Source organism: Myxocyprinus asiaticus, chromosome 49, assembly GCF_019703515.2.
Source record: "Myxocyprinus asiaticus isolate MX2 ecotype Aquarium Trade chromosome 49, UBuf_Myxa_2, whole genome shotgun sequence".
NCBI lineage: Eukaryota > Metazoa > Chordata > Actinopteri > Cypriniformes > Catostomidae > Myxocyprinus > Myxocyprinus asiaticus.
The window spans coordinates 1,401,715-1,419,908 of record NC_059392.1 but is presented as its reverse complement, the minus strand read 5'-3'; the positions used below and the strand labels follow the sequence as shown (position 1 = coordinate 1,419,908).

At 39.8% G+C, this 18,194-nt stretch overlaps 1 protein-coding gene across 1 annotated transcript; it reads right to left on the bottom strand.

The window, feature by feature from the left end:
- Positions 1-49: 49 nt before the first annotated feature.
- LOC127438611 (oocyte zinc finger protein XlCOF6-like) lies at positions 50-17,300 on the bottom strand. Its single transcript, XM_051694311.1, has 3 exons — positions 17,183-17,300; positions 8,113-9,304; positions 50-4,097 (listed from the first exon to the last, which is right to left on the bottom strand). The coding sequence occupies exons 1-3, from the start codon at positions 17,208-17,210 to the stop codon at positions 3,023-3,025; spliced, it is 2,295 nt and encodes a 764-aa protein (XP_051550271.1). The 5' UTR covers positions 17,211-17,300; the 3' UTR covers positions 50-3,022.
- Between the last annotated feature and the right edge of the window lie 894 nt (positions 17,301-18,194).

Here is an 18,194-nt window from a genome sequence, read left to right as displayed (position 1 = left end):
ATGCCAGAGACTCCACTTGCCAAAACAACAATTCACTCCCCAACAAAACTAAAAGATGTCCCAGTCTTTATTTAGGAATAAGTTGATGTGTACTATTGACGTCACATTAATGGATTCCATTCTTGCAGGTGAGGAGATGTTCCTGACCTTATAAAAAACAATTCAAATCAACATCTATGCATTTTTTCCAAGCAAGAACTAGCACGTCCCAGCTTTAAATGGATTACACAGTACAAGCTGGCGTCAAGTGTTAATGATCTCATAGCAAGTTTGTCTTTTAACCACTACGATTAAATTCAATTATCTCTACAAAACATGAAACATTTCACAGCAACACACTACCAACAAGACTTCAGTATATGACATTTTAGTAAAGTAACATCATAGAGAACTTTCTGGAGAAATTCCATCATCGAGTTAAGAGTCTAAATAGAATACTGTTAAACTGACAGCATTAGATCTGAAGATGATTTTTGCTCACTGTGACTTGTTTTCAGATGAATCGTTAGACTATTTGCTCGGATGAAACTTTTCCCACATAAAGTGCAGTGGTACGGTTTCTCTCCAGTGTGGATTCGCTGGTCCTCTTTCAATTGGGCGGCTGTAGTAAAAGACTTTTCACACTCTAAAGCACATATGTTTTTTACACCAGTCTGGTGTGCTTTTACATCCACCGGATGTGCAAAACCCTTTCCACAAATAGAACAGAAGTGATGTTTCTCCTTTGTATGAACTTTCAGGTGTCTTTTCAGGGCTGATTCCACAATAAAACTTTTACTACACTGATCACAGTTAAATGGTCTTTCTCCAGTGTGAGAGAGCAGATGATCACGGAGACATTTTGACCATGTGAAACTCTTTCCACAATGCACACGTGTATGGCTTGTAGGAATTGTATAATAGAACATTAAATGTAATGGGTAGATTGAAATATACCCGCATTTATCCACAATCAATATGTTGGAAATTTGGTAGTATAAATGCACATGGTATGGATTAAAGTGCCCGAGTACTCAGCCATTAATATGTAGCAAATTTTTATTAAACTGTTCACGTACTCAACCATTAATATGTAGGCTAAATGACAAAAGATCAAATTAGAAATCTGAATAAAATTCTCCACCATTGAAAATGTAATACAACGGCTCGTGATATCCCCTCACAATTTCTATGTAAGGAATTAGCTTTAATATGGGAATTATGATTACTTCACTTACTTGAGTAATACTATTCTCATGGCTTATTGAAAATAATTCACAAATATGTTTAGATATGGTTCGAGCTTTGGAGCGCAGATCTTTGAAAAATCAAGTGACGAGATTATCAAGCCATACCGCAGTCAAATTAGCTTTGAATACAAATAAGACTTTATTGCTAATCTAAAACATAAAACTAACTAACACAAATAGACAAACATAAACAACAGGTTGGTAAGTGAGTTGTAACAGAAGGTGAATGGAAATTATCAGTACAGAGAAAATTTAACTTCATGGAGTCTATAGACAATGCCTTGAGAACCATTGATACTTAATTGAGTCTAACTCAATTCAGCATTTTCAGCGAAAGTTTGGAGATGTACTTGTGTTTCCTTGGGTTGCTTTGGTTCTTTGTAGAAAGTTCTTGTTGTTCCGTCAATGTTTTGGACCTCTGTTAAGATCGTGGATAGTTTGTTGCTGGGATGATGAAGCGAGCCATTCCGTAAGGAAGACTCACGACTCCCCGTCAAGTGTGAGTTGTAACACAGAGAACTCTTTTCGGAACTTTGCGTTCTGAGCTTTCCTGGACTCTACATTGTGCGGAACTTGGGCAGAGGGGTGCCGAAGCGAAGGCTAAGAGCCACGAGGGAAGAGAACAGCAAGAGGATGAAGAGACGCGAATAAGAGGGAACGTTCGTCCTAGGCGGGGAGGCTTTGTACTGTTGAGGTTGGCCGCACCCCAAAGGTGTCTTGAGCCAATCAGAAGTACCTTTACAGATACCATGTGATCATCTCTCTGTCCCTCCTTCTGAAGGTGATCGATGAGTTTTGTTTTTGAAAATTCTCTTTTCCTGCTCAAGATAGGGCTTAGTTTAATCATGGCCTTTTGTATCTCGGATACAACTGAATATATAAAAAAAATTAATTAACATAATCCTGAAATGCAGAAAGAATCTCAACGATAGTGTGCTTGTCATGAATAGTTACCATTCTAGTAAAATGACATGAATAAGACAAGATTAAAGATTACAATCATCAATTTGTCAGATAGAAAAGTGATTACAGGTCATAACATAATTTTCAGTTCCAAGCAACATAGCAGTCATGACAGGTAGTGGTGGTGGCATAGTGGACTAAAGCACTTAACTGGTAAGCAGAAGGTTGCTGGTTCGATCCCCACAGCCACCACCATTATGTCCTTGAGCAAGGCACTTAACTCCAGGTTGCTCCAGGGGGATTGTCCCTGTAATAAGGGCACTGTAAGTCACTTTGGATAAAAACGTCTGCCAAATGCATTAAAAAAAATGACAGTGATGAGACATATATCAATTTTTGGTATAAAAAGGGAGATTCTGTGCATTTTATAGGGTTAAATCAGCAAAGTACTGTGACTGTGTGAAATGTTCATGGATTAAGATGAGATGTCCTACAAAAAGAGTTCAAAGCAATCCTTCCAAAGACAGTTTTCAAGCTCTCTCTTGTCTCGTAAAGGAAATGCACACATGTGACACAGGAAATGTCTCATTTATAAGTGTGTCAAATTGGTTCAATCGAAGGACAAAGGAGTGTCTTAGATTTCCATGGGGGTTTCTTCAGAAGATGGCCTTTAAGTCATATGCATGATTATTAACATGAGGTTTTTCTGGTCTGTGCTCTTCTGGACAAGTCTCCTTTTTTCGTTGAGAGTTTTACTGGCCAGATGCAGGTCAGCTCAGACTCCTTGGAGCCAGTCCGCATTCCTGGCTTCTTAACTGTTAGGAGGTATTTCCTGGAATGCCATCTTGGTGTGATTCTGTGTTGATTCCTTTTATGTTCCTTCTGCCGGACTACTCCGATCCTACAGGCTTCTCTCCAGTGTGAATTCTCATGTGATTCTTAAAGGTTCCTATTTGTGTGAAACTCCTTCCGCACTGATCACATGTGTGTGGCTTCTCTCCAGTATGAACACTCATGTGCCTCCAAAGCCCATTTTTACCCATGAAACTCTTTCCACACTGATCACATGTGTGCGGCTTCTCCCCAGTGTGAACTCTCATGTGGCTCTTAAGGTATTCTTTTTGTCTGAAACTCTTTCCACACTGATAGCATATGTGAGGTTTCTCTCCGGTGTGAATTCTCTTGTGTTTCTTCAAGGCTTCTTTTTGAGTGAAACTCTTTCCACACTGATCACATGTGAACGGCTTCTCTCCGGTGTGGATTCTCACGTGGTTCTTCAGAGTTTCTTTTTTTGCGAAACTATTCCCACATTGATAGCATACGTGAAGTTTTTCTCCGGTGTGAATTCTCTTGTGGCTCTTCAAGGCTTCTTTTTGTGTGAAACTCTTTCCACACTGATCACATGTGAACGGTTTCTCTCCGGTGTGGATTCTCACGTGGCTCTTCAAAGTTTCTTTATTTGCGAAACTATTCCCACACTGATCACATGTGAACGGCTTCTCTCCAGTATGAACTCTCATGTGGCTCTGAAGGGTTTCTTTGAGTCTGAAACTCTTGTCACACTGATCACATGTGTACGGTTTCTCTCCAGTGTGGATACTCATGTGATCCTTAAGGTTTCCTTTTTTCGTGAAACTCTTTCCACACTGATCACATGTGTGCAGTTTTTCTCCAGTGTGAACTCTCATGTGGCTCTTAAGATTTTCTTTTTGACTGAAACTCTTTCCACACTGAACACATGTGAAAGGTTTCTCCCCAGTGTGAACTCTCATGTGGCTCTTAAGGTTTTCTTTTTGACTGAAACTCTTTCCACACTGAACACATGCGAATGGCTTTTCTCCAGTGTGAAATCTCATGTGGCTCTTAAGGTTTCCTTTTTTCGTGAAACTCTTTCCACACTGAACACATGCATGCGGCTTTTCTCCAGTGTGAACTCTCATGTGGCTCTTAAGGGTTTCTTTTTGACTGAAACTCTTTCCACACTGAACACATGCAAACCGTTTCTCTCCAGTGTGGGTTGTCATGTGCCTCTTAATGCTTGTTTTATGTGTGAAAGTCTTTCCACAATGAGGGCAGATGAAAGAGTTTATGGCTTTTGTTTTTCGAGTGCTGTTTTGTAAGAAATGTTCAGTCTGTAAGCAACTCAAAGATGTTTCTCCAGTGATGAAATCATGATGTTTCTCCTCAACCTCACTCAGTTCTTCACTTTTCTCCATCACTTCCATCAGGTCTAGAATGAACATATGAAATCAACAAATTTAATTTAAAGAGCCAAATGTGCAATGAATATAAATAAAAGTGAATAGGCCAATTCCACGGAAATGTCAACCATACCATGGAAAAATAAAGTTTTAAGCAAAGGAACATACCCCCTTTTGTTCATTTAGGTCTGTATTATACTGCTATAATGGATTATGATTTTTTTTTTATGAAATTGCATTGTTTATCCACCTCACGAGCTGTGCACCATTTCTAAAACAAAATGTTCAACCAGCCAAATTTCATGGTTGTAAAAGAGGTGTCAAATGACACTTTTTCACTTCATATTAACAATTATAATTTTTCAGAAAGACAAGGAATGATCTGAGAAACATACACACTTTGTCCTAACAGTGCTTCATTTTGAAATTATAAGCCACATTTGTAATGTTGCTGTGTCACGTCCGTTTTATAGTGCAGGTTTTTATCACTCAAACAATATTTATTTATTTATATAAGTTGATACTTTCTATTGGTGCCTGACCGATTTATCTGTCGGCCGATATTAGCCTTTCACAGATATATTGGTATCGGCATATATGTTTTCCGATATACGCAAATATGAAAACTTTTTTTCAGAACATATTGATAAGCAGGAAAACTGTCCTTTAGTACAATTTAGAGGTACTTGTACTTTACTTGAGTATTACCATGGCATTTTCTATTACTTTATACTTCCACTACATTTCAGAGGGAAATATTGTACTTTTTCCAATGTTGACAATGTATAATAATAATGTCAAGTATTCTTTGATAAAAATATTTATTTAACAAAGCAGCCTTCTGAATACCTTTGCATAGTCATATCGGTGCAAAATCAGTGCAAAATCCACATAGTAAAGGTCTGTTTTCATTCCAGCTCAAAAATTTGCTGTATCGGCCACCATATCGGTAATCTGTGAATTTTCCCCCTATAAAATCTGTATCGTCTCAAAAATCCTGTATCGGTCAGGCTCTACTTTCTATACAATGCTTACTTATGTTGATGTAAAGCATGATGAACAAATGGTCTCCTTCTTTATTTTAAACACCCATAATTGGGGGCCTGGGTGTATTGACGCTGACTACCACACCTGGAGTCGCGAGATCGAATCCAGGGCATGCTGAGTGACTCCAGCCAGGTCTCCTAAGCAACCAAATTGGCCCGGTTGCTAGGGAGGGTAGAGACACATGGGGTAACCTCCTCGTGGTCACTATAATGTGGTTCTCGCTCTCGGCGGGATGCGTGGTGAGTTGTGCGTGGATGCCGCGGAGAATAGCGTGAAGCCTCCACACGCACTATGTCTCTGCGGTAATGCGCTCAACAAGCCACATGATAAGGTGCGCGGATTAACAGTCTCAGACGAGAAGGCAACTAAGATTCGTCCTCCGCTACCCGGATTGAGGTGAGTCACTACGCCACCACGAGGATTCCATATTGGGGGAAAAAGGGGAGAAAAAACAAACAAACAAACAAACATACAAACTAAACATAAAACACCCAAAATAATGTGTTACAGGTGTTTCATATCGGGAAAATCACAATCATCCACTGCTCGTTCTTTTACCGTTATGATTCAGATTGATCTGTGACGTATTTCAAGCTTTCTAATTCTACAGCCAACATTTGGGAAGAGATTATTTTGACAAGCTTTGCGATTTTAATTTTAATTTGATAAACACTGAATCACATTATATAATGCTGTGCTGTTCCTCGTATGTCACACACGGCCACTAGAGGTCGCCGCTCACTCACTTTGTGGCCATAATGTTCTTCAGCATCATTAATAAGCTTATCCGTTACAGAGTTTTCCAACTTGATTAAACTCTTTAAAAAAGAATCAATTCAAAAGAATGATTCATTGGCGTATTGGACATAATTACAGACGCTCCTCGAAACAGTTCAGTCGAATCATTTAAAAGAATTGAGTTCAAAAGAACTTCGGACTCAGTCTCAGTCTGTCTTTGTCTTTATTCTGTTTCCTTTTTCTCTTTCTGATGGTGCTATAAATCCCGTGAGATAAAGAGAGAAATAGAGAGAAGTCTATATTTTTGTCTGACACTTAACGGGACTTTGAAGAGGGTCGGTCAGTGTCTTTATGAACCAGTTATTCAAACGTGTTTCAAATGATTCTACTATAGGATGAGTGCATCCGAAAACCTTTGTTAATGGCTCTACCGACAGCGTTTTTCAATGAATGAGCACTTAACGGAAGCTGGTCTCAGAACAGTTTGAAAAGCACCTTATTTTCATCCTACCTCCGTTTACAGCATCTGAAGGCAACATTATCCAGTTATCGGATTCAGTCTGTAACAACAAGAAAACATGAATCGTCAGTCTGAAACGTCACTCTTCTTCTTTAGGTTTAATAGCCGCTCAATCCTTGAGACTTTCACCGCCACCTACTGAACAATACAGGGGAGAGACAGGGCTAGTGGAACACTACATATATCACATATAGTCTTGCATATATATATATATATATATATATATATATATATATATAGACTTTTTTCAATGTTATTGCACATCCATCCATCTTCTAAAGCCACTTGTCCTATGTAGGGTCACAGGTAGTGCTGGAGCCTATCAACAAATATTGTAAATTATAAAATTGCATTTATAACATGTAAAACAAACCTGCCCCATTCTTTAAATCTACCTTCATTATATAGTTGAGCCTGGATGCCATTGTGGTTTTATTGCATTCACATGCTTACCCCAAATTGTAATGATATTGACATTTTAGTTTGAAGCACAGAATTACCATACAGGCTTTTGAAAGAAGTGTTTGAAACCAACATGCCAGAGACTCCACTTGCCAAAACAACAATTCACTCCCCAACAAAACTAAAAGATGTCCCAGTCTTTATTTAGGAATAAGTTGATGTGTACTATTGACGTCACATTAATGGATTCCATTCTTGCAGGTGAGGAGATGTTCCTGACCTTATAAAAAACAATTCAAATCAACATCTATGCATTTTTTCCAAGCAAGAACTAGCACGTCCCAGCTTTAAATGGATTACACAGTACAAGCTGGCGTCAAGTGTTAATGATCTCATAGCAAGTTTGTCTTTTAACCACTACGATTAAATTCAATTATCTCTACAAAACATGAAACATTTCACAGCAACACACTACCAACAAGACTTCAGTATATGACATTTTAGTAAAGTAACATCATAGAGAACTTTCTGGAGAAATTCCATCATCGAGTTAAGAGTCTAAATAGAATACTGTTAAACTGACAGCATTAGATCTGAAGATGATTTTTGCTCACTGTGACTTGTTTTCAGATGAATCGTTAGACTATTTGCTCGGATGAAACTTTTCCCACATAAAGTGCAGTGGTACGGTTTCTCTCCGGTGTGGATTCTTTCATGTGGTTTTAGGTGAGATGACTGAGTGAATCTCTTGTCACAGTGTGAACACTTGTAAGGTTTTTCTCCAGTGTGGATTCGTTGGTGCTCTTTCAGTTGGGCGGCTGTAGTAAAAGACTTTTCACACTCAAAGCACATATGTTCCTTTACACCAGTGTGTATTTTCTGGTGTGCTTTTACATCCACCAGATGTGCAAAACCCTTTCCACAAATAGAACAGAAGTGATGTTTCTCCTTTGTATGAACTTTCAGGTGTCTTTTCAGGGCTGATTCCACAATAAAACTTTTACTACACTGATCACAGTTAAATGGTCTTTCTCCAGTGTGAGAGAGCAGATGATCACGGAGACATTTTGACCATGTGAAACTCTTTCCACACTGATCACATGTGTGCGGCTTCTCTCCAGTATGAATTCTCATGTGATTCTTAAAGGTTCCTTTTTGTGTGAAACTCTTTCCACACTGATCACATGTGTGCGGCTTCTGTCCAGTATGAACACTCATGTGCCTCCAAAGCCCATTTTTACACGCAAAACTCTTTCCACACTGATCACATGTGTATGGTTTCTCCCCAGTGTGAACTCTCATGTGGCTCTTAAGGTATTCTTTTTGTCTGAAACTCTTTCCACACTGATAGCATACGTGAGGTTTCTCTCCGGTGTGAATTCTCTTGTGGCTCTTCAAGGCTTCTTTTTGTGTGAAACTCTTTCCACACTGATCACATGGGAACGGTTTCTCTCCGGTGTGGATTCTCATGTGGCTCTTCAAAGTTTCTTTTTTTGCAAAACTATTCCCACACTGATCACATGTGAATGGCTTCTCTCCAGTATGAACTCTCATGTGGCTTTGAAGGGTTTCTTTGAGTCTGAAACTCTTGTCACACTGATCACACGTGTACGGTTTCTCTCCAGTGTGGATTCTCATGTGATCCTTAAGGTTTCCTTTTTGCGTGAAACTCTTTCCACACTGATCACACGTGTGCGGTTTCTCTCCAGTGTGAACTCTCATGTGGCTCCGAAGGCCTAATTTACATGCAAAACTCTTTCCACACTGACCACATGTGAAAGGTTTCTCTCCAGTGTGAACTCTCATGTGTCTCTGAAGGGTTTCTTTTTGGCTGAAACTCTTTCCACACTGAACACATGCAAATGGTTTTTCTCCAGTGTGAAATCTCATGTGGCTCTTAAGGTTTTCTTTTTGTCTGAAACTCTTTCCACACTGATCACATGCAAACTGTTTCTCTCCAGTGTGGGTTATCATGTGCCTCTTCAAGTTATCTTTATGTTTGAAACCCTTTCCACACTGTTGGCATGTGAAAGGATTCTCTTCAGAATGAATTCTTATGTGCCTCTTAATGCTTGTTTTATGTGTGAAAGTCTTTCCACAATGAGGGCAGATGAAAGAGTTTATGGCTTTTGTTTTTCGAGTGCTGTTTTGTAAGAAATGTTCAGTCTGTAAGCAATTCAAAGATGTTTCTCCAGTGATGAAATCATGATGTTTCTCCTCAACTTCACTCAGTTCTTCACTTTTCTCCATCACTTCCATCAGGTCTAGAATGAACATATGAAATCAACAAATTTAATTTAAAGAGACAAATGTGCAATGAATATAAATAAAAGTGAATAGGCCAATTCCACGAAAATGTCAACCATACTATGGAAAATTAAAATTTAAAGCAAAGGAACAAACCCCCTATTGAAATTGTTCATTTACATCTATATTATACTGTATTTCATTACTATAATGGATTTTTTTTAATGAAATTGCATTGTTTATCCACTTCACGAAGTGTGCACCATTTCTAAAACAACATTTTAAACCAGCTAAATTTAATAGACGAACTGCTGTACATTCGGCAGCACATACCACACAATCTTTTCCCAGTTTTTGACTATTCAGAAGTTTTGCTGGACATTTTAGTTGGAGGAAAAGCGGTGTTGCTCAAGCGCGCTAAGAGACACAAGTGAGCCGGCACGCTGGCTTTCAACAGCACTGCTGAGTATTCATCTAGCAAATCTTCACTCTCTAACTAACAAAACAGACAAACTACTTTTCCTCAAACTAGGACTTTTCAAACTCTGCTGCCTTATGCTTCACAGAAACCTGGCTGGACATATCATATATCAGTTTCTGTGAGGATATGTGCATTCCTACTAGGACTTATTTAACTTTCAACAATGACAAACCATGGTTTACATGGTTACACCTATCTGGGCAAATCATATATCAGTTTCTGTGAGGATATGTGCATTCCTACTAGGACTTATTTAATGTTCAACAATGACAAAACATGGTTTACAGCAAAACTCAGGCAGCTTCTTCAGGCCAAATAGGATGCTTATAGAGGTGGGGACAAAATCTTGTACAATCAACTCTGTAGGGAATCACCAACTGGCTGATGACCTGAATGTGTTTTACTGTAGATTTGAAAAGCCCAGTCTCAAACCCCACAGCCCACACCCAATCTGACCTTCTCTTCACAAAAATATCAACACTTCATGCGACCCTCCCTCCACCCCCCTCCTGCTACTCAACCTGCATTTAGGATCTGTGAAGAGGATGTGTGTCTTCCGGAAAGACAAATAAAGCATCAGGCCACGACGGCATTTCACCCGTCTGTTTAAAAGCCTGTGCTGACCAGCTGGCCCCCATCTTCACACAGATCTTCAACAGACCACTAGAATAGTGTGAAGTTCCCTGCTGCTTCAAATGCTCCACCATCATCCCCGTCCCAAAGAAACCCAAGATCAAAGGACTTAATGACTACAGGCCCGTCAAACGTCTGTAGTCATTAAATAATTTGAGAGACTGGTGTTGGCCCACCTGAAGGACATCACTGGACCCTTTCTGGACCCCCTTCAATTTGCTTATCGAGCAAACAGGTCTGTGGATGATGCACTCAACATGGGATTGCATCATATCCTGCAACATCTGGACAGACCAGGGACATATGCAAGGATCCTTTTTGTGGACTTCAGTTTGGCTTTCAACACCATCATCCCAGCTGTTCTCTGGACTAATTTAAACCAACTCTCTGTTCCCACCTCTATCTGTCAGTGGATCACCAGCTTTCTGACGGACAGGCAGCAGCTAGTGAGACTGGGGAATTTCAGTTCCAGCACCTGTACGCTCAGCACTGGTGTCCCCCAGGTATGTGTGCTCTCCCCACTACTCTTCTCCCTGTACACCAACGACTGCGTCGCCAAGGACCCCTCTATTAAGCTCCTGAAGTTTGCAGACTACACTACTGTCATCGGCCTCATCCAAGGTGCCAATGAGTCTGCATACCGAAGGGAGGTTGAACAGCTGGCCATCTGGTTGATTCAAAACAACCTGGAGCTGAACACGCTCAAAACATTGGAGATGATTGTGGACTTCAGGAGAAACACCCCAGCATTACCCCCCACCATTCTGAACAGCACTGTGGCAGAAGTGGAGTCATTCAGGTTCCTGGGCTCTACCATCTCACAGGACCTGAAGTGGGAGACCCACATTGACTCCATTGTGAGAAAGGCCCAGCAGAGGTTGTACTTCCTTTGCCAGTTGAGGAAGTTGAACCTGCCACAGGCGCTGCTGATACAGTTCTACTCAGCAGTCATTGAGTGTGTCCTCTGCACTTAAATAACTGTCATGTTTGGTTCAGCTGCCAAATTGGACACCAGAAGACTACAAAGGACAGGGGGGTGGAGGGTGGTTGCAGGAGGTGTTGGTGTTTGTGTGAAGTGAAGGTCTGATCGGGTGTGGGGTGTGAGACTGGGCTTTTCAAATCTAAATTAAAACACATTAAAGTTGTCAGCCAGTTGTTGATACCCTACAGCATTGGGGGATGGTGTCTTGAAGTTAGTAATGTCTTTCAGGTCTCTCCACACTGATGCAGGGTCGTTAACTGAAAACTTGTTTTCAGTAGCTTCTTTTAGCCACTTTATTTCCTTAGTGTGTTTCTGACCTGATTATCCAAGATTTTATCCCTGCTTCTGTAAGCAACCTCTTTGGCATGATGAAGCTGTCTGAGTTTTCCTGTAAACCATGGTTTGTCATTGTCGAATGTTAAATAAGTCCTAGTAGGAATGCACATATCCTCACATAAACTGATATGTCACAGTATCTGTAAGCTCATCCAGATTGGTGTCTGCAGCTTCAATAACATTCTAATCAGTGCAGTCAAAGCAGGCTTGTAGTTCCAGCTGTGCTTAATTGGTCCATCTCTTTACAGTCCTTATACAGGTTTAGCTGATTTAAGTTTCTGCCTGTTGGTTGGAAGAAGATGAACCAGACAAAGATCAGAGAGTCCCAAAGCTGCTCTTGGGACAGAGCAATATGCATCATTTAATGTTGTGTAGCAGTGGTCCAGTATATTTCTGTCCCTGGTGGGGCATGTAATGTGCTGTCTGCATTCAAGACTTGGGCAAGTCAGTGGTAGATTGTTTAAAGTAACGAGATATCCAGATTAACAACAAGTTCAAATCTATCATTCCTCTCATGTCAAGCCCAATACATCCACCTCAAAGCTCACTAATTCCTCCATCAGTTTACAAATTCAAAAACCAAACTTAAAATATTCAGCAAAGCCACGCTCATCTGCCTACCTCTGGAAATGCCACAGCAATTCCATCCCAACCACCTGTAAAAGTAGAGTTCCCAAATTTTAGTAGCAGTGAAGATGATGATCCGGTTGCATTCACTGAATGATGTGAAGAGTATCTAGCCATTCAACCTCTTTCTGACTATAAAATACTAGCTTCTGTTACCTCAGTTTTGAAGAATACTGCAAAAGACTGGTGGGTAGATGAGAAGAGAAATGTCCAAACATGGAGACAGTTTAAAGAAGTTTTCTTACGTTCATTCTTGAGAAGATTACGAGGATGAAACTGCGAGAAGACTGATAGAAAGGAAACAAGGTGCACAAGAGAGCATTACAGACTTTGCTTTCCACTATAGAACCCTTTGTCTAAGATGAAAAAAGGATATGCCAGAGAAAGAAACCCTGCAAGCCATTTTGAGTAATTGTAACCCTCGACTAGCCAGTCTACATCGAGGAACAGTGCAAAATGTTGGTGAGTTGGTAGGGATTGGCACACAAGTCAAAAGAGATTTTGGGAAAGCTAAAAGGTACTGGAACAATGCCAAGTGGAACAAAGTCTCAAAAGAAGAAATCACAACCAAGCAGAGATACAGTTCCTAAACCACATGCTAACACCTGAGTAATGCAGTCTGTCCAGCAACCCATGAGACAAGATCTTAAAATGATTACATTGCCCATATTGCTCCGTAACATGTATTTCCAAGCCATCGTGGATACAGGAAGCATACTTTCCTTGATCAAAGAGTCCTGTTGGAAGCAGATAAAACAACGAAAGCAATGGAAATCAAGTAATGGACAAACTTTTCTGTTGGCTAATGAGCAAATACAAGCTGCAATAGGAAGATCTGACTGGGAGTGTGAACTTCAAGGTTCTAAAAAACTCAAGTTGACGTTGTATGTGATGAGAGACTCAGATTTGACTGTTCCAATCATTCTGGGTATGGAATTCTTGATTTCTTAGGAATTGTCTTGGATTTTAAGAATGCACAATATAGCTTACAGTCCAGGGATAATGATGGTCATGATAAGATGTTCCCACTCTTGTCTTCCGAATCTTCTTCATTACACTTATACCCTGCCATACCTATTCCAGAAGTACCAGATGAAACCTTACAATCCATCCACCAACTAACCCTAAAAACAGACACCACAGATCAGTTCAAAAGTTCACCATCTCCACAGCTGGAGAATCTGATGAGAGATTGGCCAACTGTCTGTGCTCACGAAATTGGACATTCCAAAATAGTAAGGCACCATAACATCACCACATGAAGTACCTGTCAGAAAAAGAGCATACAGAGTGTCAGTAGACAAACAACAAAGAAATTGACAAAGAACAACCAGACAGTTTATTGACAAAGATATTCAAGGGCTGCTGAACAAAATCATTATTCGTCCTTCAGTTTCCCCATGGGCTTCACCAGTTGTCATTGTGCCTAAAAAAGGAGGTGGTTCAAGACTGTGTGTAGACTATCGTGGTCTAAATTCATAAACGTACTTGGATGGCTACCCCATGCCCCAGATCCAAGACATATTAGAGTCTTTGCATGGAGCTTCGATATTCAGTACCCTATATCTGAAGAGCAGATACTGGCAAGTTGAAATGAAGCCTGAAAGTATACCAAAGACGGCATTTGTAACTTCTGCTGGGCAATTTGAATTTCTACATCTTCCCTTCGGACTCAAGAATGCTACTGCATCCATTATATTCTATTAACTTATTGTTATCTTAGCTAACACTGGTTAGCTCTGGTTATTCGTTAATTTGGGCATTCATGTTTCTTACCTGTTTAATATGAAACATAAAATGTTTTAGATCCTACCTTCTTTATCGTATAGCTGATTTTGAGTTTAAAAATGTTCGAGACAGTTATAGCGTGTGGAGGAATATAAACACTCACCAGAATAAATGAGGAAAACTCCCGAGGCGAATAGAAAGTCTTACAGTTAATAAAGAGTGCTTCCAAATTAGGACAGAACATCTTCTTTAACGCTGTTACATCCGAACACCAACTTTCATTGATGTAAAAGCATGTTCCACCGCCTCTCGTTTTCCCCATTAACTTCAATGCGATCCGCTCTGAACAGCAGAAAGCCCGGCAGATGTAACGCGCTGTCCGGAATGGCTTCACTCAGCCAGGTTTCTGTGAAGCACAAGGCAGCAGAGTTTGAAAAGTCCTTGTTTGTGTGGGTGAGGAGATGTTGTACATCCGTTTTGTTAGGGAGAGAGCGGAGATTCGCTAGATGAATACTCGGCAGCGCTGTTCGAAAGCCGTGTTGTCGGAGCTTGACCAGCATGCCGGCTCGCAACCCTCACCTGTTTCTCATAGCATGCTTAAACAACACACCTGCGCCTCTGACTAATATGTCCAGCAAAACATCTGAATAGTCAAAAACCGGGAAAAGATTGTCTGGTATGTGCTGCCGAATGTTCAGCAGTTCGTCCCTGGTAAAACTGATTGGAAAAAAATTAACTACACACAGGACAAACAAACAAATACAACAAAAGAATTGGAGAGCTCCACACCGAGGCAGCCATCTGCAGCGCCATCTTCTTAGTCAGTTTATTTAACATAGCCTACCTCTTCTGCACATTACATTTCCTTGCACTATCTATATATAACAGATTGTATTTGTATATATGTATATTTTTGTGTCTTATTGTGTATTTTTGTATTTTATTCACTTATTATTATTCTTTATAAAAAATTTTATTATTTCTGTCTTGTTGTTGTATTGTTTGTGTACTGGAAGCTTCTGGCATGAAGTCAAATTCCTTGTGTGTGTAAGCATACTTGGCAATGAAGCTGATTCTCATTCTGATAATATTTCAGAAAGACATGGAATTATCTGAGAAACGTACACACTTTGTCCTAACGGTGCTTTGTTTCAACGCTGGGTCACGTCCACAATGTTTTAGAGTGCAGGTTTTTATCACTCAAACCTTGTGGCAGTAGTAGCTCAGTGGTTAAGGCTCTAGGTCACTGACCAGAAGGTTGGGGGTTCAAGCCCCAGCACTACCAAGATGCCACTGTTGTGTTCATTGTCACAGTGAGTTTATACTTGTTTGTTTTTATATTCACTTGAGTTTGGCTGACAGTGCGTGCATCAGAGCACTTCACGTGCTTTTCAGGACAAGACCTGGTTGATGTCTGCGTGCGGCTCAGTGACGCTCAGACTCAAAGTTCAACTGAATAACACACAAACATGCCGTTCATGGCATTTATACAGTATATTCCCTTAAAATCCCCTTCTTTGGGCATTACAATGTTAATGGAATTAGAATGCCCAATAATCGCGGTTATCTCAAATAACCGCTGTTCGATCAAATAACCGCGATCAGACGTTTATTTAATAATCGTGACAGGTCTAACTCAAACAATATTTATTTAAATAAGCTGATACTCTCTGTACAATGCTTACTTATGTTGATGTAAAGTATGATGAACAAATGGTCTCCCTTCTTTAATTTAAACACCCATAACAACACATTACAGACGTGACACTTACAGGCGTTACAGGCATTTCATATCGGGAAAATCACAAACATCCACCGCTCATTCTTTTACCGTGATGATTCATTATTACTTTGATCTGTGACATATTTCAAGCTTACTAATTCTACAGCCAACATTTGGGAAGAGATTATTTTGAAAAGCTTTGCGATTTGAATAGTATTTTTGCTAAACGCTGAATCATATCATATATCGCTGCTCAGCTTGTCACACACGGCCGCTAGAGGGCGCTGCTCACTCACTCCGATTGAAACGGTCAATGTTAAAGTCGCCATGAAACGGAAGCTATGACCGACTTTTACTGTATTGTGACGTATTTCCGAGTGAAACGGCTTTTCGAATGAGAAAAAAATGTACGGCGGGGACTTTGTTTACGTTAGGACAAGGCTGGAGCCCTTGTGCAAATACAGATGAATGTGAAACAAGCAAGTAGAAGCTAATTTGTCCATGTTTTGAATCACAATACACTAAGCATAAAGAATAAAGAACACCTACTCAAGAGGTATATCCAAGAAATCTCCATCTGCAGAAAAAACTAATAATAAATATAGACAAAGTAGCAAAACTTTTCATGGCGACTTTAAAACAGCCTTTTGTGGTGGAGTAATTCTGCAAGGCCAAAATTACGGTGGGCAGGGGAAAAAAGAGGTTTATGATTAACATCCAAATTATAATATTATAAAATCTGGCAGGCAATTTCTGTACAAAGTACAGTTTAATTTAAGATTATTGTATCTGTCCCTTTATTATTTGTTGGTTTAAGTATATTATGTAATTTCACAGCTCCTATGCTGTCTTACTACTATCACATATCTTGTTAACTGCATGCTTTGTGACCATAATGTTCTTCAGCATCATTAATAAGCTTATTCACTACAGAATGATCCAACTTGATTAAACTCTTTAAAAAAGAATCAATTCAAAAGAATGATTCATTGGCGTATTGGACATAATTACAGACGCTCCTCGAAACAGTTCAGTCGAATCATTTAAAAGAATTGAGTTCAAAAGAACTTGGGACTCAGTCTCAGTCTGTCTTTGTCTTTATTCTGTTTCCTTTTTCTCTTTCTGATGGTGCTATAAATCCCGTGAGATAAAGAGAGAAATAGAGAGAAGTCTATATTTTTGTCTGACACTTAACGGGACTTTGAAGAGGTCGGTCAGTGTCTTTATGAACCAGTTATTCAAACGTGTTTCAAATGATTCTACTATAGGATGAGTGCATCCGAAAACCTTTGTTAATGGCTCTACCGACAGCGTTTTTCAATGAATGAGCTCTTAACGGAAGCTGGTCTCAGAACAGTTTGAAAAGCACCTTATTTTCATCCTACCTCCGTTTACAGCATCTGAAGGCAACATTATCCAGTTATCGGATTCAGTCTGTAACAACAAGAAAACATGAATCGTCAGTCTGAAACGTCACTCTTCTTCTTTAGGTTTAATAGCCGCTCAATCCTTGAGACTTTCACCGCCACCTACTGAACAATACAGGGGAGAGACAGGGCTAGTGGAACACTACATATATCACATATAGTCTTGCATATATATAAACAGCTCTGGAAAAAATTGAGACCACTGCAAAATAATCAGTTTCTCTGGATTTACTATTTATAGATATGTGTTTGAGTAAAATTATTATTTTTGTTTTATTCTATAAAGTACTGACAACATTTCTCCCAAATTCCACATAAAAATGTTGTCATTTAGAGCATTTATTTGCATAAAATGACAACTGGTGAAAATAACAAAAAAAAGCGCAAAGAAAACAAGTTCAAATTCATTTTTAAACAACACAATACTAATATTTTAGGAAGAGTTCAGAAATCAATATTTGGTGGAATAACCCTGATTTTCAATCACAGCTTTCGTGCATCTTGGCGTGCTCTCTACCAGTCTTTCACATTGCTGTTGAGTGACTTTATGCCACTCCTGGCGCAAAAATTCAAGCATCTCGGCTTTGTTTGATGGCTTGTTGCCATCCATTTTCCTCTTGATCACAGAGGTTTTCAGTGGGGTTCAGGTCTGGAGATTGGGCTGGCCATGACAGGGTCTTGATCCGGTGGTCCTCCATTCACACCTTGATTGACCTGGCTGTGTGGCATCGAGCATTGTCCTGCTAGAAAAACCAATCCTCAGAGTTGGGGAACATTGTTAGAGCAGAAGGAAGCACGTTTTCTTCCAGGATAACCTTGTACGTGGCTTGATTCATGCGTCCTTCTCAAAGATGAATCTGCCTGATTACGGTTTCTCTCCGGTGTGGATTCTTTCATGTGGTTTTAGGTGAGATGACTGAGTGAATCTCTTGTCACAGTGTGAACACTTGTAAGGTTTTTCTCCAGTCTG

Coding starts and splice junctions, on each gene's coding strand:
- LOC127438611 (XM_051694311.1), bottom strand. CDS start 17,210: ATGTTGCCTTCAGATGCTGTAAACGGAG. Junction 9,305..17,182: donor TTCAGATGCTGTAAACGGAG/GTAGGATGAAAA, acceptor TGTTCATTCTAG/ACCTGATGGAAGTGATGGAG. Junction 4,098..8,112: donor TGTGGAAAGAGTTTCACATG/GTCAAAATGTCT, acceptor AAAGAGTTTCAG/TCAAAAAGAAACCCTTAAGA.